The 27,688-nt window shown below is 42.8% G+C and overlaps 1 protein-coding gene across 5 annotated transcripts in view; it reads left to right on the top strand.

Moving 5' to 3' along the window:
- AMPdeam (AMP deaminase) overlaps nt 1–27,688 on the top strand; it is a 224,056-nt gene that overhangs the window by 112,503 nt on the left and 83,865 nt on the right. Inside the window, exon 1 of one of the 5 annotated variants that reach the window (XM_071591207.1) lies at nt 24,795–25,168. The exons of the other annotated variants lie outside the window; for them this stretch is intronic. Coding sequence (XP_071447308.1) covers nt 25,110–25,168 — 59 coding nt within the window. The 5' untranslated portion in view covers nt 24,795–25,109. Of the gene's footprint in view, nt 1–24,794; nt 25,169–27,688 lie in introns of those variants that run through there. 5 annotated transcript variants of the gene reach the window in all.

Genomic DNA, 27,688 nt, shown 5'->3' with positions numbered 1-27,688 from the left:
TTCTGAGAGCAACTTTAGCTGCGTGGGATATCAAACTTATTGTCCTGTAGTCCTCACATGATATAGCCTTTACCTTTTTCGGAATAGGAACTAAAACTGATCTCAAAAAGTCTTCCGGCCAGATTCCCTCCTCATAAATACTACGGATCAGCCCATATAGCCTCTTCCTCCCGCATTTTACTAAACATTTCAATAGTTCCGCGGGAATGTTATCTACCCCCACGGCCTTATTTAGTTTCATCTCCCCTAATTCCCTTTCTATCTCATCGTCTAGTATGCCTGGACCTAAGCTATTTTCCTCTACGTCATATTCTTTTTCAATGTCTAGCTTTGTTGGTCGAAGTTCTTTACTATACAGTTCTTCTATATACTCCTTCCATATCTCTTGGATCTTTCCTGGGTCATCTATTATCTTACCCGCCTTATCTCTACCTGTAGGATAGATCTTCCTTTGTTTCTTCCTGATTAAGACTTGACTCAGCTGTACAGCGCACCAATTTCACCCTTCATCTGCAAGCTTTCCATATCATATATATATATATATATATATATATATATATATATATATATATATATATATATATATATATATATATATAATGGGTCGCGGTAGTCTAAGGTGTAGAGCGTTGGACAGCTGACCGGAGGGGCCCGGGTTCGATTCCCAGGCAAGGCACTCTGGGCGCTTGCAGCTCCACCCGAGCTATGTTTTTTTGTCGGGTACCAGATCTTCTTGGGTAACCATAACCGGCACACGGAAAGGAACTGGCCCATTTACCCTGATGTGTGAATTTCACACGCCGTCGAGCGCCGTAGTACTCGGTGAACTCTACCGTCATCTACCAAACTGACCTTCGGGTTGATTACAGTGTTTGTTTTTTTATTTATATATATTTGTATATGTATATATATATATATATATATATATATATATATATATTATTAATAAAACAAAGGTTATGCGATTTTCTAGAAAGAAAAAGGCTAAGCTAAACATTAAAATAGGAGGGCACAAACTAGAGCAGGTAGAACAGTTTACGTATCTCGGTAGTATTTTGGACCAACACGGTCAAAGTAGTATGGACGTAAGGAGAAGAATTGCGCTAGGCAAAGAGGCTTTCACGACGAGGAGGGAGTTGATGACGGGGACGTTGAGTAAGGATGTTGAGAAAAGACTCGTGAAAACTTTTATATGGAGCGTACCTATGTACGGCGCGGAAACGTGGTCATTGAAGCAGGAGGATATACGTAGACTGGAGGCATTTGAAATGTGGGTGTGGAGAAGAATTGAGAAGGTGAAATGGACAGAGAAGAAAACAAACGAGGAAGTACTTGGTATGGTGGGCGAAGAGAGGGGTTTGCTGGGAGCAATCCTATGGAGGCAGGAAAAGTGGCTGAAGGGGGTATTGACCGGCAGCGGGATGTTGAAGACTGTAATTTAGGGGAGAATGTTAGGCAAACGAGGAAAGGGAAGGAACAGGATAGGGATGTTGGACGGGATGAAGGGTGGAAGAAAGTACTCAGAGCTGAAGAGGGACCTGACGTAAAGTTGGATGTTGTGTTTTTCTAGGGGTCAAAAATTATTTAATTAGTAATTATGTCCATCCAAAAACCTACCTTAACCGGTAGATTACCTAATAATAATATATGTGTATAAAAAATATATGTTTATATACACACACACACACACACACACATATATATATATATATATATATATATATATATATATATATATATATATATATATATATAAAACACAGTAATCAACCTGAAGGTCGGTTTGAGTCACCCAATAGTAAATCCTATGCAGCGTGTGAACTTTACACATCAGGGAAGGGGGGGCAGTTTTTTTCCCTGTGACGTTTATGGTTTCCCAGGAAGATCGGGTACCCGGAAAATTGTATAGCTCGGGCGGAGCTGTGGGTGCCCAGAGAGGCTTCCGCTCTACCCCTGGACTACCGCGACGCTCATATTATATTTTCCCAAAACATTATTAATAGATGCAAGTTTGAACTTTTGTTAGTTTAAGTTTCTCGTTTCAGAATGCTTAAGTCGAAGGTTATTCAGGACTGCCACAAAATTAGCCGAGCTGATGTTTCATTTTGAAAGAGAGAGAATAGTTTGAATGAGCAGAGGAACATTGGATGATAGTCACACTTCTTGAAAGTATGTGAGCTCAAATAGTTATTTACTGGTACGGGCTTATTTTGATTATTTTGTCCGTCTCTGGCCACAAATGAAACTCTCGTGGTCGAAATCATTTAATAAAACATCGATTTTAAATATGTAAATCAAGCGTGTGTCATTATTTAAATTCTTATATTTTGTCGATGCAAGTCATCATGAACATTGACGTTTACATGTAATTTCATCCTCTCAGTGGAGAATAAATTTTATTCAGTCGGACAGTATCCAAACTTGTATTTGATTAACGCTCCTTCACTCTAGAGGGGATATGGAGGCTTTGAAGTCTAAATTCATTGATCAGGGGTTCAAAGAAACTGATGAATACGTGAAAGAGTCAGCAGTTTATTGATTGGAATTACGATTGGTTTCCCTGCAAGATTGCTTCAATTCCGATAAGGCGTGTTTGGGCAATTATGCTATCAAATGCCGTAAATCTTTAATCCTCCCGAAACCACCTCAAGCCACTTCATGATGGGAGGAGTTGCATTCATCCCCTCACTGTTCACTTAAGTGCAGAGTGAATTTCTAACGCAGGTTGGTTGCTGGCAGGCCTTTAATGAGCCGAGGTAATAACATCCCAACGTTTGCCAAAATTGAACTACCAGTGTTTCCCTCGCTGGAATGGGAACTGATTTCAATTATCAATTATTAGAGGAAACGGCTGAGGGGATATTTAGTTCTGTACAAGCATGCGCAGTGAACGCTGAACTGAGTTGACCTTTCGATGACTAGCTCGTCCCATAAAATTGAGTGTGGCACACCCGGATGAATGTCAGGGAGGTAAAAGGGCATGCGGGGAGGGCGAGTGATAACATTTTTATTAACAGCTTCCAACGTATATTTCTTCAACTGTTAGAGAGTCAGCTTGAGAATGGAATATTATTCAAAATTTCGTTGCGGATGTTTATCTTCGTTCATCTATGAAAACAGATAGGATTGACTTTCTGTTTTCCTGTAGCTCTAACACGAAACCCTTTTTATTTCGCTTTCGAATAGAATTTTGTAATTTTTGCGGGATAGGGTTGGGACCTCGCTTGATTGATTGACGATTGATTGATGCATTTTGCAACTCGTTTACACACTGTCAAAGAGTCCCCAGTTGAATTGGACTGGACTGGTTGACTGGATGACGGATTGGAGTAAGTTGGAGTGGAGTGGTTTGGTTCTGGCCCTCATGCCGCCGATTAATATCACTTTCATATCCGTATCATTTCTCTCGCGCATTTCTGTTACATAATATTATCAATTGGCTGTCTGCGGTTACTGTAGTTAAACGCACTTCTTTTTGGAAGGGAAATGATTTCGCCTTTAATTTTCGTGTGCCAATATTATAAGACTCTATGTGTGATGCAGTAAGCCGCGTAAATCGTTTTCTCTTCCATCAATTAGTTTTTGACCCATTTTCGGGCGGTACCTCTCGGTAATTAGATTCATTTTGTGGGTTGCCCCCTTGAATACTATGTATAGCTCGGACGCGCTGGTTGTAATCAACATCTCCGCAGCATTTTCTAGTTTTGTGTTGATTGAAAGTTGGCCTTTATTTAGAAGAATTTGCCATGAGCAAATATTTCATAAAATATTTGATGCACGAAAAAATGGAAATGTAATTTCTAGGTGTTGATGTGACATGTCGGGACTTGCACATCTGCCAAGAACCTCGTGGTATTTTTCATATTTTTTTTTTGCGACTTCTCTGACCATCGAGCTAGTGGAGATGATTTCATCATCTTGTTGTGCATTCATTTTCCTCGGTTTTATTCCTGGAACTATTCCCAGAAACCGCTCTGTACTGTGGAAGGTAAATAGGTGTGGGAAACGAGTTATGAAAAAGGGTTCATTGGCTTTAGTTTGCGTGCTTCTAAGTCACGTGGTGGTCTCTCCAGGGTTTTCGCATTGCATACTTTGGACTTGTTTTTCTCGTTTTCTAAGAACCTTTGGTACTTCTCCTAGTATTTATATTCTCTTTCGGCCTGGCTACCTTAATGTGTTCAATTTTCATTTCTTCATTTCCTCATTACTTCGTCATGGAAAAATAACTCTTTCGGGTTCTGTGCTTTTTGTGGATTCATTTATCCAGCAGAATTGGGAGTATGGAAAATATTATTTTTTTAGAAGCCGGGTTCTCAAAATCCTCGAATGATCGAACTCTTGTCCTTGCTTTGAAATATTTCTTCCGGAAAATGGAAATATTTCATTCGACATGCCATCATGTGACTTAACCCGGTCTTCTTGCTAATCCAAAAGTTTAAAGGTTCCGATTCTCAACTGGGAGATGAGAGATTGAAAGTGTAACGTTCGGATAATGTTTCGTCGTACTTATATGTGTGATGTTATCAGGGGTATCGAAGGGTCTAAAATTACACTAACTGTATTGTATAAACTATCGCCGAGTTTCAGAGATATTCTAACTATTTGAAAATTATATTCCAAGTGATATAGGATAAAAATAAACTGGCTTCTTGTGCTTTCATCATCGTCATCACAGGTCATCAATCCTCGGATTGGTTCCTATCTGCTTTCCAATCTGGTGTATCCCATTCCCTGCACATCTCTTCATTTCTTCATTTAATCCACCTTTTATATTACTTGACTCTCGTAGTTCATCCCTGTCCTTCCTATGTTACTCTTTTATCTATTTTTCCTTCAATAATGATGTTCATTAAGCTGTCGTACCTCTGGATAGGTGCAATTAACTTTCATTTTCTTGCCGTAAGTATCGTCCTCCATAGGTTTCGCTCTTCACTCTCACTCATCGAGTACTTATTCACTTGTCACGATGCCCATCCATTTTATCTTCATCTTCTTCTGCAGCAACACATTTCCAGTTTTCTTTCCAATGCTAGGACTATCGTCCACGATCTGTCGAAGTGTGGGCTCCATATGTGATATTTAATGAATCAGTTCCGTATGCTCGTGCTAGAACAGTTTGCCTTTCGTAGTTGTTTCTTCTGATTGTATATACACCACGTGTATATAAATTTCACCGTGGAAATTTCACCCATCATTCTACTTTTTTAACTCATAACGAGCTTATGCGTCTAGGTTTGATGATTTAAGAGTACGTATTTAAACTGGTAAAGCTCGTTATTTAAAGCGTATTATATTGAACACGCCATCGTCGATTTTAGAAACCATTCCCATATATCACTGTCACAATCCCTTTATAAGTTCCCGCTTATTTGTAATTTATTTTTATTTTCATAAATTATGTCAATTCTGTTTTGTATTCTCAGAAGTAGTCGTTCTTTTCTCGACGTAGACGAAACTCAAGTGCGTCTAATTGCCTTCGAAATCCTAGGCGGAGGTCTAGCGATTCTCGCTCCATCAAGTGCGTCATCACTGGCACTCTTCTGGAGCCATTTCAACTCAAATCCACAGGAAAATCATTTCTTGCGATTTCCCTGGTGAATTATAATTGGAACTGCTCTTGGAGCCATACGTTTCGAAACAGACCCATCGTTCGTTTTTTAAACATGTTGCGATATCTCCGGAATAGAAAGACGCTCTCGCGATAGAACTTGCGCATTAATCGCTATACTTTTGAATTATTTACAATCATTTAAAAATTACTTGTAGTTTAAAATTCTTGTTTAGTCACAAAATTATGAGCATACCTTTTTTTCTATGGTTAATTTATTCTTAAGGATAAGCTGAGAAAGAATTGTTTCTATTTATGGAGGTAATCTATAGATCTCTGTATAGGAAGATGACGCAAATCATTGCTGTATATTTATGTCCAGGCCGTGGTCCACGCGGCATGTATTTTTACAATTACTTCTGTACCGGACAACAGATACATATATGAGTCTGTTTGGTCGGCAACCAAAATTATATCAGAGCCAGAGAGCGTACCTAGTTTTCAGAACGTTTAGTGGGAATTTTATTCGATGGATTTTATTGAATACGACGAAGGGTGCTAGATGTCCCTGTGAAATTTTATCTCATTACTTCATCGTTTATATATTGCTGTAGCCTATTGTTTAGGTTAGTTCTTGGATGGTCACACAGGCGAATCACTGCGGCATTGCTAAGCCTCGCCTGACACGACACAACGTGAAACCCCAGATCACATAAAATATTTCTTCATTCCATGTACTTCCTCCATTCCTACTGTCCAAAATGATTGTCCTTTTCCTCCACATACCTCTTCTACCTGACGTCCTCCCCTGTATCATAGTCTTCAATATCTCATCGCCATTCAAAATACTCTACATCCAATTTTCTTGCCTCCTTTGGTATCCCCCGAAAACCTTCTCTCTTCCATGACATGCATAATACTTCTTAATATGCTTTCTTTTCCGTCCAATTTACCTTTTTATTCATGCTCCACAACCACATCTCAAAATACTTTAATATGCGTATGTCATCTTTCCTCAACGACCAAGTTTCCGATCCGTACAACGCTGTTAATCAAAGTTTTCGGAAAACTAACTGTTGAAAATTCCTACCCAACTTCCCTGTGATCACTTCCCTCCTACATGTGCAAGCTTCGCTACCTAACGTGATTCTTCTTCATGTCTTGAGGTCTCTATCAGTTTGATCGACCTCGTCCAAAACATCAGCCTCAAGACGTCATGAGCTCTTCCTCCTTCTCTAGTTTATGCTCTCTAACTCTTATTTATGTTTAACCCAGCCTTCATTTTTCTTGAAACCTCACAACCTTCATTTGTTTTGAATTGGGTCTCATCCCACCCCTAGCACGATGATTTTTTAATGCACCCAGCATATACGGCCACCCCTTGGCTGAATGACGAGCTAACTGAAGCTTGATGATCAGCAGACTTGACTGATTTCTTGAATTCCCCACCGACTTTCATTCCTGCTACGTCCAGTTCTGACTATGCCATTTTTACCACTTGCTCCTCATAACTTATATAAGTTGACAATCGTGGGAGACAAAGGACGTTGGTGTCTTAACGCAGAACCATCTCGATTTTCCATCCACCACACGCACCACGAGCTTTCTGTGGCAAATTCAGTTTACGGGTGTCCCCCACCCGTCTACTGAATTAACACCTAATCGTCGTCTACCTACCGTCTACTCTCATCTCCAGTGAAACAATCATTAATTCCAATAAATTAATCGAACCTAAAGACGTGAAAAATCACGGCAACTTAAGCATATTTATCTTTATTCGACCTCTTTTTATTTAACCTAGATAGTTGGGAGTTTTATGCCTTATTTATGTGCAAGGCGTGAGAGGTGGAAAAGCCTCCCCCCTATCGACCTGCGCGCAATTGAAGCTTTCGCCCACTCCAGAGAGGCTGGCTTGCACTTCCGTCTTGCTAACTGTTGACTTTTCCCCTTCAAAACGCCATGGCGGGCAATACCACGACTTCTTCGCCTCCCTTTCTTCCTTCCAGACATCCTTCTTCCTTTTTGCTTTCCCTGGCTTATTTCCTTTCTCGAAGGAGGAGTATACGTGCAGATGCCCGAATTAAAATGTTCTCTTAGGATGCATTCATTGCTAGCTTTTTTACCCGTACCTTTGCAAGGGAATCTCTACACTTTGCTTGTTTAATTGCTGGGTAATTGCTTTCTCGTTGACATTTCCTTTACACCATTAGACATCTTGTTTCCTCCTTTTATCTTAGGTCTTCCCAACGTTCCTTTGGGTTTTGCTCGAATGTCTTTTCCCGAGAGTCAACCTATTACAGTTAGATACGTACGTTTGTTTTTGTTTGGGTACGTGACGCACTATTCTTTGCCCTTTAAGAGACCATAAGATACTGATTATCTCGATTCGAGCCATGACTGCAACTTTAGCAACCTTTCTTCTTTGGTTCGAGTATCATAAATAATTATAAAGTATAATGGTTATTTGCTGTCGAGTCCTTGACTGAAAAGGGGTCAAATATGTCATTATTTCTCACTGGCTAATATTGTCTAAATTGTCAAATTATGGTGATCACGATCGCCGCTGTGTTGGTATACATATGCATATGGGCACTTAACAGGAGTCGATGCTCAAATCTAGGCCGAATCGTAGATACCTGGCTAGCTCTTTCTTCTTTTAAAGTGTTTCCAAGGAGTTCAAAATGAGTTTGATCAGAAGACAGCTCTCACGTTTTGCCCAAAAGAAAGGTACGTAGCCGAATGGCTGCGCCATTTGTTGTTTAAAATGTCCAGCGACATGAATGAATTCCTCTTTGGTTCTTTGAAATACGTCCGGCATTACTGATTTGAAGTTAACCACTGACGAACGTGCTTCGCCATCTCAATTCGAAAACCTTTAAAGAAAGAGATCGCTTCGTCTAAAAGATGCGCATGGCTCTGGGAAATAGGTTCGCGAATATGTTTTTTTGTGGCTTGGTGCTTGAATCAATGCTCTGCATCAAATTGTGGCTGTGGTGGCGCCGCAGCGTGGCGGAAAGTAGTTTGCAGCAAACTGTTCCCGCCCAAGTGCATATTTTTTTCCTCTATTTCATTTTGTCAAAGTCCCATAGTGATAAAACGAAAGCAGCCGTTCATGCTTTAATGCGTAAACGGATATGCTCGGACTTCATCTCTGTGTGTAAACGCACAAATAACCATTGAGGAATTTAGCCTCAGCCGAATGGGGATTTGCAATTTTGTTTATTTATTTCGCCTTAGTCTGAAAACAGCACTTTTTGGCCTTTACATCGGACTATTAACAGTACTAGCAATGGACACGATTAAAAACACCCATGCCCTATGCGGAGGAATACCCACCAAGTGGGAATCGAACCAGCGACCCTTGGATTGACAGACGAAAACATAACCCCGCCACCACCAAGGTCGGCAAATTATATTATTTAAAAAAAAATGGATTTCTTTGTTCGCCTATTTGATTTCGTAGTGTCTCTTTTTTTGAAAACTTGGGCATATTGCGTCATGCGACCTCAACGACGATTTTTTCTTTGCATGTTGACACTGGAGGCGAAGAGAAGATTATCGAAATCTGGATATGAAGTTCACAAAATTGTTTCGGAACTTGTTGTCATGTGGTTCCGACACGTGTTCGTTGAGGCAAAGAGGGTGCGCATAAGCGTGAATCTGGAGGACTATGAGGTGTGGGTGTGGAGAAGAACGGATGAAATAGCATGAACGGAAAGAAAATCAAACGAAGTGGTAGATATGTTATGCGAACGGTTTTTGTCGGAGAAACTCGAAGAAGGTGGTACAATTGTATTCGAGAGATTATGAGGGGCAATGGGATGCTGGGATTCTGAGAGAGGAGAGAATATTAGATTGGCGAGATAGGAAGAGTGAGTATTTAGGACGACGTGAAGGGGGTATAAAATATGTGTGGAGTTTAACAGCGGTTTATTAGAATGCAAGATTTGGCGGTTGTTTGTATTGCTCACTCTATTGATGAACCCGGACATTTTGTATTAGATGTGCGAGCCCATCAAAAACCACCCTCTGGTCCGCAGACAGCTGATAATAAGCATATTTTTTCCTTATCAATTCATTGATAGGGTTGTGAAATGTTGTTTGCATATTGATCAGCTGATATCGATGCTCGCGAGAAATGGCTTTTCCGATCGTGACCGCCCTGACTCCCTTTTCCTATCCGGGGCTCGGTGGGAGAGAATATTTATCTATTTTTCCCAACTCGGGGAGGCAACGCGTCCTCCCCCCTCCCTCTTCGCGGTTCTGTCGAAATTTCCCCGAATGTTTGGGTCCCTCGCCTATCTCCTCCCTCTCGGCAATGCCCTCCCAGCCTCCCTCCGCCGCCCCCCCACCCGCTCTTTCCCTTCCGCCCCTTCGATCAATCGCCCGCAGGCAGCCAACCATTCCAACCCTCCTGAATTTTACCCTCCCTCCCCCCCCCCTCAAGCCACATACAATGGACTCAGCCACACACCCCTCCCCTTTTCCCTCTCTCGCCCCTTTACGCTCTCACAGGCCATCCGGGACCCTTCCCATAATCCTCCCGTCACTTTCTACTCTTCCGAGAATTTCCGCCTCTTTCCCTATTACGGCCGTGGACATGTAGCACCGCTACCGATGCCTTCTCTCTCTCTGCGTAGAGATCGCGAGCCCTCTTCCCTCCTCCCCCTATTCGCCCCACACCCCCTCCCACTTCACCTCACCCCTCCGCCGTTCCCTTCCTCAGAAATGATTACGTGAAAGTAGCGTGAGCGGCGGTCGTAGAGCTCCTACAAAGCAAGGTCGTTCGGTGCTTCTCCCGTGATCCGCGTGGCGCCGGCGTCGTCCCGGAGTGGCTGGCATGCATTATTCGTCGGCTGCACCATCACCTCCTCTGGTGCGACGGACGGGCAGCCCTTCGCGAGAAACTGGATTGAAACGGGCGAGTTTTATGGCCCGGCGTTGGTCTAATGAAAATGACGCGGGGATGAAAAATTAATGAAAGCATTTCAATACACGTTAGTGAAAAAGGACGTTAAATAAATTCCGTTTGGTAAAAAAAGGAGGGAGGTTTTTACGAAGCGGCGGTGGTTGGCGTTTAGCAAAGATGTGAAAAAAGTTACAAAATGGGGCGTAGTTTTCTATGCATCGGAAACTTGGTTCATGTGACGAGAGATAAACGTAGATTGGAGGATTTTGGGATTTTTGTTTTGTGTGTGGAGAAGAATGAAGAAAATGTAGTGGAAAAATATGTAGTTAGAGATTGGATTATATTCTATTTCGTGTTATTCAGATCTTCAAAATACAGCAGCGTGTTTTTTCAGGGTCCATATAAGACCTACCCTAACTTAGTAGACTAAAACTATTAATAATGTTATTCATGAATATTTGATAACTTTTTTATCATAGGTGTTCTCCCGAATGGAGGACCTTGAAAACTTGCGCATGCCATTTTCTTCCAAAGAGCTTGGTGATTTTAAAACTCCGCGGAATATAAATACCATTGTAAACTATACCTATATTTAGCTTCAAATTGCTCACTTCACGTCTTCTAATATTCCTGCCATTTCCTTTTTCGTCCGGGAATTCCTGTCATTCTACTCCTTTCGCGAACCTTAATGTCCCATTAGCTCCTAATGTCTCTTCTAGGCACTTCCTCTGGGTTCTTCGAATTTTTCCCAACAACTTCCTCTCTTCCCCCATTCCAACATTCCTTCCAACATTACCTTACACCTCTTGCGTATGTCTTGCCTTCCTCTCGATCCATGTTATTTATTTTATCATCTCCTATGCCAAACATTCACGTACTGGATAAGAGAAAAAACATTAAATTTTCAAAGGTCTTTTATGTATTTTTCTTAAAGTGTTCTTCCAATTGTGATGTGGTCCTCGAGATTAGGCATGAAAATTAAAGTAGCTAGCACCAACCCGACCATAGAAACAGCTGCGATAGTTAAAGGCATTTCTATGAGGCTTTATGTAACAGAATTCTCCAAACGGTCGTTTTTTCGGTCTCAATTTATTTCCCTCGCGTCTACTTCGGCCCAATTCAGTTCGGATTTTTACTGTGATGCATCCTAACCCCTTTTTTCACTTTCAAAACGGGAAATCGATTCGTATCTGACTGGCGCACTCGTTTGCCAGTAATTCAGGGTAGAGCACGTTTTGACAGTGGACTATATGTCTTATCTTTACTATTTCTCGTGCTTCCACTCGATTACCCCAAACGCCGAGATGATTTACTCAAATTTATTAGAATTTCCGGAGAGACGCAACTTTCATGAGACGCAAAAGACCGTTTATGGGCGCTTACTGGCGCTGTCTGTTCTGTTTTTGTTGAATTACGTTAAAAAATTAGTGAAAATTTCGCACTAATAAGGCAGACTTTCATCTCTTTATTTGGTAGCATTTCCTCGTTCTGGATTTCGTAGAGGGGTTGTGACATTGGGGAGAAGTAGTAGTATCCATTGTTGAAATAGAAAGAAAGACTCGTACTTTTCCACAGATTTTATTATACGGCACGACGCGTTTCACCGACTTGCGGCATCATCAGGTACCAAGTACGAGTCTTCATCAAGTACGAGTCTTTCTTTCTATTTCAACAATGGATATCAATTACTTCCACGAAGTGAAGCCTGAAACAATAGAATGAAGTAGTAGTAGTTTTGAGGGGAGGCAACTGACATCTGAGGTCATTTGCGCCATAAGGGATGGACAGGAATGGATGAAGGGTGGAGAGAAACCCGGCGTCGGCATTAGCCTACTCTTTACGAAAGGCGCCAAGGGGTCCGCAGTTTAACGTCCCATCCGACGGATGGCGTACTCCCTCCACAAAGCACCTCAAGTAGGGATCGAGATACCTCTGAAAAATATTCAACACCGCCGGGATTTGAACCCGCGCCCTCAGGGTGGGAAGCCAGTACGTTAGCCCCCGCACCATCTCGATCCCCTGCAACATTGGAAAATGTATATTTGCTCATCATGGACACCCCTTAAACATGCAAAGGAAAGGAAATTCCAATGCTGAAACACGCCATGTTGCTTTTCTACGCCGCAAGCCGCATGCGGATTTTATAGAATGAGCCATAGATTCAGAATTATTAGTTTATGCATAGACTTCATTGAATATTCGATCAGCAACAAAACCTCTCGCGCACATACATACATGGTACCCTCCAAGCTACCACTAGGGTGTCTGGCGGGGGGTGATCACACACCAGATAACTTTTGACCCAAAATACTTTGCCCCCTTATCGTTCCTTTATCGTTCGCGGGAAAAATTTAATCTTTAAATCTATCTGTTCTGCACTTAATCTCTTTAAATTTGAGGACATGATCCCTCCTACCGTGGTGTGATGGGGATAATAATACATATTCAATTGTTCCTGGCTCAACCTTGTGGAAATTCATTTTAATGAAATTAAGAATACAAAGTAACTTTCCATTGTCCTTTATTAGCGTACTACCGGTTTCAACGCTCAAGCGTCATCATTGGTATATAAGTGAACTGCGACTGATTTATTTTGTACCTGATGATGACGCTTGAGAGTTGAAACCGGTGGTACGCCAATAAAGGACAGTGGAAAGTTACTTTGTATTCTTAATTTCATTATAATAATACATGTTCAACATCAGCGCTAAAGAGACCTGATTCCAATTTATGCAGCACCTATACCTGACTTACATGCAAGATACATAGTACGAGACCAATTAATTTGCAATTTAGCCTTCGCCCCGTGAGTGATTCCCAGCCTAAATCCTGTAGTAATTTTGATACGCTATTCAATTTATCATTATAACGTTTTACAAATCTATCTCACCTGCTCAGCACGCGATCTGATTCAGCAATCAATCCATCTTCATGAGTAGTATATTCCAAATAAGGCCTTAGTAAGCGAATGATAACATTGCTCTGTAACATTCTTGTCACATTTCCGCAATATTTCTTGCGATTAATCCTATATCTTTGCTGGGTTATCCACATATTCGGCTCTTCAATATTAAGGTGATAATATTATAACTCAGAAAGTACATTGCAAAAAATACCAGGTAGTAAGACAATTAGCATCAGATAAGGTAGGATGGAAGGCTGCAGTCAACCAATCTTAGGATGGAACGACCAGTGATGATGAGTTTTATGACTCTATCTCTGTGATAAGGAATGTGCTGGATGTGCATGCATACTATGTGCACAGCTCGCCCTTGGAATGCACTCGTTGCGAGGTCAAGCATTCTTGAGCCGAGCGCACAAGCGTGAGGGTTCCCAGCTCCCGGCTACTTCCAACTGCTACGGTCGCATCTCACTCTAACGTCTTCGGGGGAAGGAAGGATAAAAAAATCGTCCTTTTGGTATCAAGAGAAGATTCTAAAGCAACGGACTTGGCAATTGTTGCAATTGTCCACGGCAGAATACCGCGAATCGCTTTGTTTCATTTTGACCGACCATTTGCCGCGGGGTGAAGACGCGGAGGAGCACTGGGGGCTGCCCCTCACATTTCCGTATTTGTCTCCTCTAACGCGGAAGATTCACGCCGGTTAATTATTTGGAATAGTTGTGTGTGCGAAATTAAATCATTGAAACCTTTCATGTTGTTTTTTCTCTGCGTTGTAGGTGGAGGGAATCATTTGTTTTGATTCACTCATTTCTTTGCATTAAAGGAGCAATACGGTTGCAGCGATTGGCTCCGATCTAGATACAAGAACGAGGCACCCACTAAAATACTCGATAGCCGAACTGCGTAGCGTCGGGAAATCACGTTAGGTGACTCTTTGCAATTGAGAAAGAATTTGCTTCGCTAAACGAATAGTGAAGGTGTATTCACGGATGAAAATATTAGTGAGAGGTGTTATTCCGTGTCCATTATGCCTCACCTTTTAAAAGGGCATTGAGCTTATAGCCGAATAACGTAATTTGGGAATTAAATAAGTTAAGGATAGAAGTTGACCGTTTCGTGATTATCATTGTGAACGAAAGGAAAGCGTCACTAAAGGAAATAATCAGTCGGAAATCGCTGAGGGCTGGGATATTGTTATTTGTGCGACTTAAAGTATGAGGAAAAAAATATGTTTACTTCGTTCAGTTAAACTCTGGCAAAGAGGTAATAAATTTAGAGTATAAACATGACCACAGCATCAATAAATGTTAACATTATAAACGCCGATACCCTAATATGCGCTCTCCTAGAGGTTTGCGGGGCAAAATGTAGATTTTGAACCTTTGATTATGTTTATTGCTTCTAAATTAACCGAAATCATTTTCTTTGCCACGGAATTCATATGTCGATTGGATACCTCAATTTGCCTATTATATTTTGTTAGTTTCAGGCCATTAGTGTCTTTCTTACTTGTTAGTTAGTTAGTAGGAAAACTGAAGTGGGAAGCAAAGTTGGAAATGCAGTAAGGAATAAGAATAATTTTATTTAGAAATCAATTGTTTATTGAAAGATGTATTAATCGTTTTTCCCTTAGCCATCGAGGCCAATTCGACTGTTAGCGTGAGAATTTTTAAAACAAGCAGGAGGCTTTCATTCATCCACCCGCCCAGTTCATAATAAACCAAGCGCTTCGCTATTGAGAGGGCGGGAGTATTCGGTTACCGCCAGCGTTGGTGGCTGGGGATGATGCCTGAGCGTTGAAACCGGCGGGGAGAGCCTTAGGAAATTATCTGAAGTGTTAGAGGCTTTTTTTGACAACATTTTATGAAGGATTCCGTGGAATGGTGCTCATGAACTGATTTATATCGGGGATTCCGCCTGCAATAAGTTCAAAGAGCCGAAACAAGAGCGACAGAGCCGCCCGTCTGTCGGCGATGGCAGAGCAGGAGTCTTGGAATGGACCCAACCCATGGCATTGATTTCGAAAAGGCGAGAGACGGAAAGCAGAAGAGGTCCGATATTTCCCCATGGCTGGAAGCGACTGCCGTTGAAATTATTAAGAAACACGATAATTTCAAAATGGAAGAAGTCGCACGTTGTTCAGGAACGATTTGCGCGTCACTTTTGGGAGGAGCCGACTGCGAAACTCGTGGTGTCGAAAAAAACATTACGCGCGAACGAAACCCGAACGGAAATGCTTTATTTATTTAATTTCATTGAAGTCCGCAGTTGCTGACCGTGGGGGACCGATCATATGTTCAACGTTACCAGTAGCCTACTTCATAGTTGTTCTGCGCGTATCGCGCAGGCTGTTTGGCCTCAATCAAAGTAACCTTCTATTTCCATCGAAGCGGATGAGCGAAAGCATTAGTAGAGTCGATTCAGGGTTTCTTTTACTGAAATGAGAGCCGCAAGACTGCTTTTATTTTGCATCGCCATCTAGCCGTTCTAAAAGAGTGATTTTTAGCATCGACCACCGAGAGCGATTGCCATTCTTTTCAATGTTGTCTGCTCCGGATTACTCGAATCCGATGTGTGAAATTTCGTTTGCAGTCGAGGAGTTATTTTTTTGCGGGGAGTGGATTGAGGGGCGGGGATCGTGGGCGGTCCACTGACAGGACATCGAGGACGTCCTGCGCCCGATGCGCTATTAATCTGTTTTCGAATTTGCATTTTATTGCGTCCCTCGATTGGGTCATTTCTTCTCCGGTTATTGGATGTCGAAATGTAATTACATTTCCAGGTATTCGCAGAGATTTCGCAGAAACGTTGTTTTAATCGACGCGCCCTAAACGAAATTAGTTCCTCGCGCTATCCATTCTCTGATAATTTATCTTTCATGGTGTCTCTTCGGGTGTGTGGGGGGCGGGGAATGAGTGTTCCTGAATATCCTATGCAGGTCATTCGTTACGCAACCACTCATATCCCTCATCTGGTTCTAGTTCCTGCTCCTCTCATGACTCAAAACTGAAGGCATGTTAATAAATGTTTTTTGAATTCAGTTAGAAAATTGCCCATAGAGGTAAAAGGTATGACTATTTGGAGAATATTTCCAATTTTCTTTATGTTGTCTTTTTAAAATTTCGCCTTAATTTAACTGTAAAAAATACTGGCGTATTGAATGTGTTTTCTATTCAGTATATATATATATACATGTACATTATATATATATATATATATATATATATATATGTGTGTGTGTGTGTATATATGTATATATATATATATATATATATATATATATGTGTGTGTGTGTGTATATATGTGTATATATGTGTATATATATATATATATATATATATATATATATATATATATATATATATATATATATATATATATATTAATTAATGTCATATTTCAGAATGTTTAACCTTCCAGCCTTTTCTGAGGACTGCTTCTGGTCAGACTCATGACAAAATGTTATGTATATATATGTTTGTGGGATGTTGTATTTTCAAATTCAGTAATTGCACCTCAAGACGACTTCAGACGCCCCAAAATGTTCATCCTCGTTGATACATACTATTCGGTATACTTTTCACTGTTTTCAATTATGGATGTAATTTCTTTAGGCTTTGAGCCTCATTGAGGCTTGCGGTGCGTTGTGATGGTAATATCACGTGATAATCTTAGCGACTGCCGGGTGGTTATGCTTCCATTGGCTTTCATCCCCTTGTTACTAATGCACTTTGGTCCAAAGAGATGAGCTCGATCGCAGGCACGCTGAATGCATCCTTGAAGATTGTTTCCCGGCTCCCATGCATTGTTCATTTGAAATTTAGTTCCCGTATTGCCTCTAAGAATTTCAACGAAGTGGTCAACGATATCAGCTTGCCGGTGCTGAGTGTTTTTCCTGCAGATGATTCAAACCTACGAATCCTTTTATCGCGTATAGTTTTCCACCACATATGTTTCATTTAGTCGTTGAAAACTGGCTAATAGGTGCCTCATTTTTGTCTCGTCAACATTTGTTATGAAAGCTAGGATTGATTATTAGCAGCTGTTCATTTTATCGTGTTTCCTATCAATCTTCCCGATATGTAGGTCCTTGCATCGTCATTCTCCATTACATACTTATCATAGTTCAGCTTTGCTCTCTTATTTAGTTATTATTCCTGCCCATGTAGTCTTCAATTATGGTCTTCGATAAACTATCGTACTCCTTAATTTGTCCAATTAGTGTTCACCTTCCCCTTATGAAGTGTCGATGTTAGTTTATCTTCTATTGAATCACGTGCGTACAGAAACGAAATCCAGCGAATTTTTCATCACCCATCATCTTATTATTGATTTTTTTAAATTATTTTAATATGGCGCATCGATGCGATGAAAAGCGTTCTCTTCTTCCTCTTCCCCGCTATGAAGGCGACAAGCGGGACGTTAGTCGCATCTGAAACACCACCGATCGGGTGAAGGCTCGAAGTTGGGTCGTTGCAACAACCGTTGGAGCTCTCTTCTCGTTATAATCCACGGACGACGTAGCTTACCTTGCACAAGCTTCATCCCGTTTGAATCCACTTCATTAATAACTCACGAGTCCCAGCGGGTTGAACCCGTCGACGCCATGTGACGGCTTTACGACCTAGGAAACGGTTGCGGTCTCATTTCCGCTCGCATGACTTATTGATATCGTCGGGGGGGGGGGGAAGAGGGGGATTGCTTCCATTTTCTAGAGCGATATGGGGCCCGACTCCACCTTGGTCTTCCGGCAGCATCCGGCCACTCGCCACCACGCCCCCCTGCCGGCGTGCGACACCCGACACACCTAAAGCGACGCTGAGGTGCTGTCTCTTTCCATGCGCCTTATAGATCCCAAAAATATTTGAACCGATTGGCAAGCGCGCCTAATCCTATAATAGGATAACGGAAGTATTTTTCAATTAAAGAAACGCACTAGTTATATAAAACCAGAGGGTTTTGACTCAATCCTAATCGGCGACATTCATCGTTATTCGGGAATTATTATTTTTGGTGTTTCACCTTTTAAGGTAGGTTTTGGTCGCACACGTACTATGTAACGGTAGAACGATACTTTTCCTTGCGTCTTCAAACCAAAAACAGAACCCGACATGCAACAGTGCATTAAGCCCCTCTTCAATTCTGCATTCTTCATTCCTCCCTTCACTTCGTCCAAAATGCCCCTATCCTCTTTTGCTGCCCCTTTCACGTTTGCCTAACATTCTCCCCTCGATCACACTCTCCAGCATCCCATTGCCAATCAATATGCTCTACATCCATTTTCCTGTCTCCGTACGATTTCTCCCAACAATCCCCTCTCCTCCCCCCCCACGTTGCCTTGGACGTCCTCATTTGTTTTCCTTTCATTTCACTTCGCCTTCTCCATCCGTCTTCGCACCTATATCATTCCAAAAGCCTCCAATCTACGCCTGTCATCCTGCTTCAGTGGCAAAACCACGCTGCACATCGTAGTTTTAAAATACATTTTTTTGACATCCTTACTCAATGTACCTGTCATCAATTCTCTTCTTGAGAAAACGTCTTTGCCTACGAAATTATTCTCCTCTACTTCTGTGCTATTTTGACCGTTTTGACCCAAAGAAATTCCGTGTAGTAGTAGTTTTAGGGGAGGCGACCGAGAGCTCAGGTCATTTACTTCATTAGGAATTGATTGAAAAGGAGGGAGGGCGGAGAGAAACCCGGCGTCGATTAGTGTCGGTATAAGGCTACTCTTATCGAAAGGTACCGAGAGGTCCGCAGTTTAACGTCCCATCCGACGGATGGGACGGATGTACCATTCACTCAAAGTGCTCACAAAGCACCTCAAGTAGAGATCGAGATACCATTGAAACATTGTTCATCTCCATGATTCCAGCCCGGGTCCTCTCGGTGGAAAGCCAGTGCGTTAGCTACCGCACCATTCCGATCCCCGACACTTCCGAGGTACGTAAATTGGTATATCTAATGTTGTTTACGAGCAACTATCTCAATATTTAACTTAGCTCTCCTCTTTCTTGAAAACCACGTGACCTTTGTTTAGTTATCATTCGTCATCATCCCATGCTTAACGCTTTGACTTTCCAATTGGCTCAGCAACGCTTGTAAACCCTTGGTTGACTGGCGAACTGAAGCTTGATCATCCGCAAACCAGATGATTTTATAAATTAAACACACTGATTTTATAAATTCCCCAGGAACCTTTATTCCTATTTCTAGTAATGTCAAAACCCCTTTTAGCATCTCCTCCACACAAACATTTAAATTCACGGGTGATAATGGACACCCGTGTGTTACCCCATATCCTAGTGCTGTCCTCTCACATTCCTAAACCGTTTAGTAATTCCGTGAGAATATTTTCTACGCATTTCAATTCCCTGAATGCCCTTTCTAGCTCGCCATCGAGTAACGTTAGACCTGAGCTATCCTCATCTACGTCATATCGTCTATCAATGTCTAAGTTTGCTTGCCTAACGTCTTTACTATGTAGTTCCACTGTATGTTCCTTCTATCTTTGTTGAATCTTCCCTGGTTCAATTAATATCTTCCTGATTGATTTTTGGTGTCATGTACAGTTTTCCCCTGCAGGTGCTCTATACAGAGAGATCAAACCCTTAGCATTTCACTTTCTATATAGCGCACCAATTCAACCCTTCCTTTGCAAACTTTCCTTAACATCGCACTGCGTCTTCCAACTGACTTCTTTCGCTGTATTTCTTTCCCACACAAGTTTCAACTCTTTATATTTCCTTCGGCCTGACTGTTTGTTTGCATTCTTCCATTTCCTTCTCTCTATTATCTTCCTAATCACATATTCTATTATCCATGGTTTGCATGTCCTTTGCGGTTGCTGTAGTTTCATTTTATCCTTTCTAAATTTCTTCTTTAATGTGTTCCCATGTATATGTTCTACTTTATCCGTCTCCTTGTACTACTGCATTCTTTTCATCCCGGCTAATGTCTCCACATCGCATTTCGTTAACCGTTTTCCCTTTTTTATTCTCTTGAATCTGAAGTCACTCTTTACTAGTACTAAATTATGATCTCAATTCGCATTCACTTCCATGAAACTGTTCCAGTTAATTACGCTGTTTCTAAACCTGGTCCTAAACCTGGACCTAACCATAATAAACGTTCCAAATCCTTATTCTAACTAGTTCGGTCCTATTTTGCATCTTCTTTTCTGCTGCTGTCTATTTCCCTTTGCAAGGATTTAGTGAGATGACGACTTGGAAGCCTTGCCTCCCCCGCTGCCGGGCACGACACACGGCCGAATGTGCCGAGTCCCGTAGTTGCGAGGACTCATATTCTCTATACTGTCCATCATATAAATCTAGGGAATAATAATCGAGATGGTTTCCCGATGCCTTCCTCAATAGTGTTTTTAACGTGACACCATCACTCAATTGCCGCCGCCTCACTGAGGAACAAACTTTGCGCGGACTACCTTTCGTCTGGCTACTAACCTTCAACCAACCTGGCATGGGCGACCTTATATGGAACAATTAGCATTTCTATCCCCAACGCAGCTCCGGGGGTCAATAGAACGCACAAGACCAAGGTCCTGCGCAAGGTTTTTAGCCCATGGGGATGGTACCCGGGAATATGACGACAGTACGTATTCAGTGGCAGCAGAATTCCCGTTAGAAGCTACGCAGTTCCATTTCAGATGCTCCCCAGCTCTTTCGAACTGCGTATTTCTTTGGCGGTCGATTAGCCATCTCTTGCCCCGCCCCTCTCTCTCATTGGCTGGGCTTTAGTGCATATTGATTGCCCTGTAGTATCTGATTGAAAGTTTTACATACTTAGCTGTAATTAAAGTAGTATTTTTACGCCTACCTCCCATATCGTATTTAACGACCAATGGTAAATTCAAATGGAAAACTATCCATTGGTGAAACCTACTTTGTAGTGGTAAATTAGTATTATTTCCGACAGCAATGTGGTCCGTTGCCACCATCTCAATCCCGATTCTTCGCTTAAACGATATGCTGGTCATTTATATTAGTATTGGTGAAGGGAAACTTCACTCCCACGAAACCGTGATCGGAAATAATGAGCTTTATCCGTATTTATATTGTATACTTGCTGTGTTGGAAATGTTTCAATTATTAATGGAACTACATTATTCAAGGTATATTTCTGCTGCAGCCAATTAAATGCTGCAAAACCTCAGTTGACGCGACACAACGTTACACCCTATGCTACTAAGTGCAGTGAATTCTTATCCGGTTCTGGGGAGGAAATATGCTACGTGAGGATATGAATGCTTTGGGTTTTAAAATATGATATACTGCCCTTTGGGAAAAAAAACATTTGTTATTTTGTCGCGTCCTTTCTCCAACACTTCGCGCATTCCGAATCAGCGCCGCATTATGCTCTGCTTTCTTCTTTAAATCTATTTCCCTGAGCTTGTCGATTTTTGCGGTTTTCGCCGTCGGGAGTCGTCCGCCTCGCTGTCAAGACGGGGGAATGGATGAATGAGTTCCTGCCGAGAAACCTCATACCCTCCCTCCCCCGTTCACCCTCAGAACTCTTCCCTTCCTTCCCCTCCCGCCGCCTCACACCTTCAGAACTCTTTAATTCCCAATTCCTGTCCGTTGAACCCAAAACCACATTTTGAATGGCATATTTCCGTGAAGCCATTTCAGCTTCCCCGTCTCCGGTGCAGATTTTTCCCCGTGTCAACTGTCTTTTTTATTTTTTGAAAGTTGTGGGAAGTCGGATGGGAGGGGGGGTTCACCAACGGCACCATTCCCCACCCCCTCCATAGCGCTTCCCCGCTCTCATCGATCGTCCAAGGGGGAACGCCTTAAACGAAGTAGTGGTGCCATTAAAAACGGAACGGAGACCCTGGGTGCCGCACTCGCGGAAAGGGAACACCGGCGGATTCCGAAGACCCTTTAAAAACGTCCCCCGTGTTGACGAAGGGGGAGGGGCGGCGGCGGGGATGAGGGATTTGCGGGTGTTTGGAGGGTTCGAGACCCTGGGGTTACGGAGGGCGAGTGGAAAGGGAGGGGGAGGGGGCGGCTCCACCTTCCGGGGTGTCAGCACACGTGCGCTCCCCCTGATGGTAACGTCGCTCCTCTTAGCTGACCGTGAAGGCGTCATCCGATCTCTCTCTCTTTCTCAACCCCACACTACCGCCGCCATTGATTTGTCCGATGAGAGGGGGGCGCTTAACCCACCTCACCCCGCTCGAACTCTCCCCCTCTCTCCCGATGTTGGCTCCCCACTGCGGGGAGATGTTGAATCTGTCGACTCACGGCTCGTCTTTCGGTGAGGTGTATTAAATAAGGGTTCGCAGCCGCTTCCTCTCGTGGGCGATTGGACCCGTTTGCTTGGGTGGAAGGGCCCTTTGGGGGGGGGGGGGGGGGTCGCTCGGAACAACCGCCCCTGTGGCCACGCACGTGGGGGTGTACGGAATGTTTTCGCGATGCCATATCGATTGCATCCCCCCCCCCCTCTACCACCCTATGTCTCCACTCCGTGATTTCGGATGCCCTGCATTTAATCCCTGCGCGCGAGAGAGAGCGTGTTTTTACGCGAAAGTGTTGGGGCGCAGGGGGTTGCGTGCGAAAACGATGGAAGGGGTGTTTTTTTCCGATTCGGAGACATTCCACATCTGCGGAAGGAGCACGTGAGGCGTGGCACGCGTAGCAGTAATCGCCTGCGGTGTCTCTACTGTCTATTTATGCCGCCTTGCTGCTCCGTGTGCGTCTTCGCGGCAGGCGTTAATGTCATTAAGAAGGCAGACGTAAAATTAAACTTATGTAACAATCACCTGACTACGACGTAGTCACTTTCCGCCGTATTTCAACGTTGTTGATATTCTATGATATCAGCCGCTCATGCGCAGGGACGGATCCGAGTGTAATGTTGGCGAAACTGCTCGGCTTTGATGAGATTCAAAATGAATATTGCTAAAAAGAGACGTTTCAGGAGTGATATGGTGAAATATCATGATTAATTAAAAATAGCAATTTTCCACAAAAATAAAATTTAATGCGACCGGTCGCATTAAATTTTATTTTTGTGGAAAATTGCTATTTTTAATTAATGAATATTGCTTGGACGTTCGACACTGATGTTGGATATGCCTGTCCACGAGAGCGGAGAATCATTTACCGAACGTTACTTTGCGCACTCTGACTTGGTGCGATTATTTTTAATTGTAAATTGGTTTCAAATTCCTTTGTAGGATAATGTTTGTGAAACTATTGTTGTTCACGTGCGAAAATGGTGTCCACCGTAAAGAGTATCTAGGTTATCTTCTAGTCGAGCGGCCAATGGACGCGAAAATAATGGAGTGATATAATCGGTAAATGAGGTATGGTTTAATATTTCGTGGGCCTGCTTTCTTTTCCGCGTTCACCGTCACTCTTCCACGACGACGCAAAGCACAATGATTCAAGACATGAGCAAGCGCCGTGCGCCTGGAAGTTGCCTTTCCCGATTCCGTGGAAACAGATTTTTATTGGCACTTAAAATTGACACTCAAGATTGCATCCGCACATTCTTGCACGCACGCCATCATTCCCTTGGATTCATCCGAGTTGTTTATCGCACGCCTAATGGCCTGTTTTTGTTTCATTTCGTTTCATGTGCACGTGGAAATCTTCTGGTCTTAAATCTTCTTCGGCCTTCTCTTTCGCGTTCACCCCATTGAATCTGTGACAGGGAGATTGCTTTGTTTTTACCTTTTGGCGCTAATATTCCATTTTCACCACCAGCCATAGTATCCCTTATATGCTTGGAGGATTCCCGGGAGAGAAGGACGTAAATCTTCCTCTCAAGGAATAATCAGAGTATCGATTTATTATTACTGGAGCGTATTCCTTCCTCCTCGGCGCATTCTCTTTCGTCTCCGGGTCCCGGTGTGTTTGTCGGTCATACGGTTGGGATAGAATGGCAATCGTAAACGCGGCCACCTCCCCCGCTTTAGTCCAGGCATACCGGACGTCCCATTAGTGTGGGACAGATTTATTCCCGCTTTCCTCACCCGGGATCCCATATTATCATCAGGGAAAAAATTCCCAGTCGGGGAAAGAAAACACGCAAGGATCTCCTCTCCCTTTATGCTATTTCCTCCCTCCTTATCCTCCTCGAAAGATCTCCTTAGTCCGTGCTTCTTTGGTAAGTAGAGGGGGAGAGGGGGGTGGGGGGGAGTCCCACCTGCCTGTCAGTGTGACACCCCTCCCTTTATCCCTGAGGAGGCTTCGTGGAGGGGATATCGCTGGGCAGGAATGTCCGTTGACGGAATGCCCGGGGGAGGGTGTGGGGTGAGATGGGTGTGTTTCGGGGTCCGGGCAAGGGAGGGCGGGCGAGCGTGGAGGGGCGGGTGCGGAGGGGCGGAGGGCAGGGGGAAGGAATGGGACGCCTGTCGGGGAGGGCGTATCGCGCTCCAAGGCTACTCTTCAGTTGGGAGCTGGTGAGCCCAGAGCTTGTTCGCGTGGCGCGCGCGTCGATTAAGGGTTTCGTGTGTCGGGACGGAGAGGAAATATTCGGCGTTTTTCATCCCCCACCCCTTCCACCCTCACCTCCTCTCTCCCCCTCCCCTATTGCGTTTCCGTTCCGTGTGCCGGTGTGTTGAATAGTAGGGGGGGTGTGTGTGACCCGGCCCTGATATCGGTTACTCCGCTGAGAAGCGGCGTGGCGATCAGGTGACTCAGTCTCTCTATCTCTCTCACGGCGGGAGGTCGGCCTCCTCGTTCTTCGCGCCAGGGGTGGCGGACGATGGGCCGTGAACCATGTTTTGGCTCGCTGCCGATTCGAAGCGATGGATACGCGAAAACTTCGGGGAGAACAGGTAAATCATTTCGTTTGGCCGAGTACTTTAACTCTCCTCTCCCTCAATCCTTCTGGATGGACGTGCTTGCGGTTTTCATTTCGCCCCCGGTGCCAAGTAGGGCGCCGAGTTCGGCTGCGATCTTGGTTTCCCTCGTTTTTTTTGTTTTGACCGATCGAGTTCCTTTCTATGTCCGGGGATCATGTTTATCTGAATAGATTCTCACGGGAGTATAGCGCTGTTTGAAATGAATTGGCTCATCAGGAGTTACTTCTTTGGACTACTGCCGAGGGAGATCGAAGTTACCTTCACTTGTGTTTATTGTTTTCACTTACTCGCGTGTATGGAAAGAAAAAAAGCTATGTTAATTCCACTTAATTTAAACTTCAGTGGAATCAACATTTTTTTTAAATTCCGTAATGGCTAAGTTACACGAAGTCGAGCCTGGAACTACGAAATTTACTCGTGTACACTTTAAGGGTTGATTTTTTAATGTTCATTCCTCCAGATCTAGTCACTTTCAGGGAAAAGTGCAATGTAGAAACTTATTGTTTAGTTTTGGAGCGTTTAACTTTTATTTCGTATTTATTTTCCATGAGTAAAATAAGTTAACTTGTGCACGATAATTCACAGAATTTCAGCCGCAAAAAATATTCCATTTCTTACTGTACTCATTTCTAATTATTCAACACAGGTCTTATTCCAACAATTTTTTGAAATGCAGAGTGAAATGGACAGAAAATTTAATTACTTTCAACCTGTGGGAAATTGCAACAGCAATTGAATTACTACCTTATTTTTTCCTACGATGCAATACATGAAATTGTTGCGTTGGTTCGCTCGAGTTCCTTGACTCAGTTTTGAGGGAAATTATGGTGCCATTACTCGCTTAATCATTATTTTCGCTGCGTATTCTCTTAACTTTAGGAATGCATTGTATTTTATGGCGCTTCCGAGCACTTCGCATTGACATAAAGTCGAGTCGCCGAAGACTTACGAGCGGAATATTTCCTGATGGTGACCGCCTGAGGCAGTCTTTGTATCGGGAACAAATATAGACTTGTGTGATTTTAACCAACGATAGCGCGGAGCTCTTTGACCTGTTACTCTGCTGGCGGGGAATTTGAAACGTGATCGAGTACACCTAAGCGACGCTTAACACGTACGTCAGGCGGAACGTAGGAAACATCGGCGTTCCGTCCCGTGATCATTTCGATTTAGATGTTCATCTCATATTTTCCTTGAGTCAACCTTGATTTCATTTAGCATTTCCAAACCTTAGCGTCATAATAGTTATTTTTTCTTCTTTCAACTTTCTATGGCCTACGCAAAGTTTTAACCTAAGTCTACGCTGATTGTTTTATCATGTTAGGCATTGATTAATTTGGTTTCTCTTCATGTCGTATTTATCAGTTATTCGGGAAGGTCGTCAAATTAAATTTTTCGGTCGATCGGATAGTCGAGAAATTCGCAAAATAAAAAAAATAGTTCACACCCCAACAAAAGTAAAATAATTACAGCAAAGGACGTAAGTGAGCCCCGAGATATTTGCACATTAGTGATAGACTTAAGGTGGTTACTTCCAAGCCCTTAAGGAATCATTACGGGATATGAACCCGAGGATTGGTTTGCAGCAGATCTCTCCAATCTATTTATCCCACTACCTATCTCTTCACTCCCTCAAAGCTCTCGGCACCGACATTTTCCATTAATTGATTCTCGTTCTTTGCCCTCGACCTTCCTCTGCAATGCTCCCTATCCATGTTTCCTGTAATTAGGGTCATTAGTAACTTTATCGTGCGTCAGGATATGTCCAATCATTTTCTATTTTCTTTTTAGTGTCCTCCTTAGATTTTTCTCTTCGCTCATTCTTCGAAGTGCTTCCTCATTAGTCATTCTCCCTATCTATTTTGTTTGCATCATTTTTCTGGCCCACCGCGTTTTCATAGCCTCAAAATCTTATTTCCTCTCCTTTCCTGCTGTTCAAGTCATAGAAAAATAGACTCCTTACATATCTATGAACAAATCGCTTCGTCATGTCCTATGCTATTACTTATTTGCCGTTAGTAGTGGTTTCTATCGATTGATAACCTTTTCCTTTCCAGTTATTACATCCATATTGTTTTCTCAATCACTGCTGCTCATGCTGCCTAAGTAGCTAAACTCTTAAAGTCTTGTTCCAGTGTGTCTTTCCCTAGCACTTTGTTTTATTAAGTTAGTCACTGATTAATTTGGTTTCCCTAGCCTTACTTGGAGGTTATCTTCCCCACTTTGTGTGTAAACACCAGTGCTTCAATTGCGTTACTGAATCTTATCTGTGAGAGCGATATCATCGAGTTAATCCTACCTTATGTAATTGGAAGCCCATGGTTAAGTTAAGAAGCTTTTATGTGAATCAATAGTATGCAAAGAAGTTTCAAATATATCGCTGTCATTAATCCGAAAAGTATTTGCTGATATCGGCTTAACTTTCCGTCAGGGACTCGGCGAAAAAGCGCAAAAGAATCATCTTTTTGACATGATTACTGTTGGTGAACTGAA

Source organism: Hetaerina americana, unplaced genomic scaffold (genome assembly GCF_022747635.1).
Source record: "Hetaerina americana unplaced genomic scaffold, ioHetAmer1.1.p SCAF_44, whole genome shotgun sequence".
NCBI lineage: Eukaryota > Metazoa > Arthropoda > Insecta > Odonata > Calopterygidae > Hetaerina > Hetaerina americana.
This window is presented reverse-complemented; position numbering and strand designations above follow the sequence as displayed.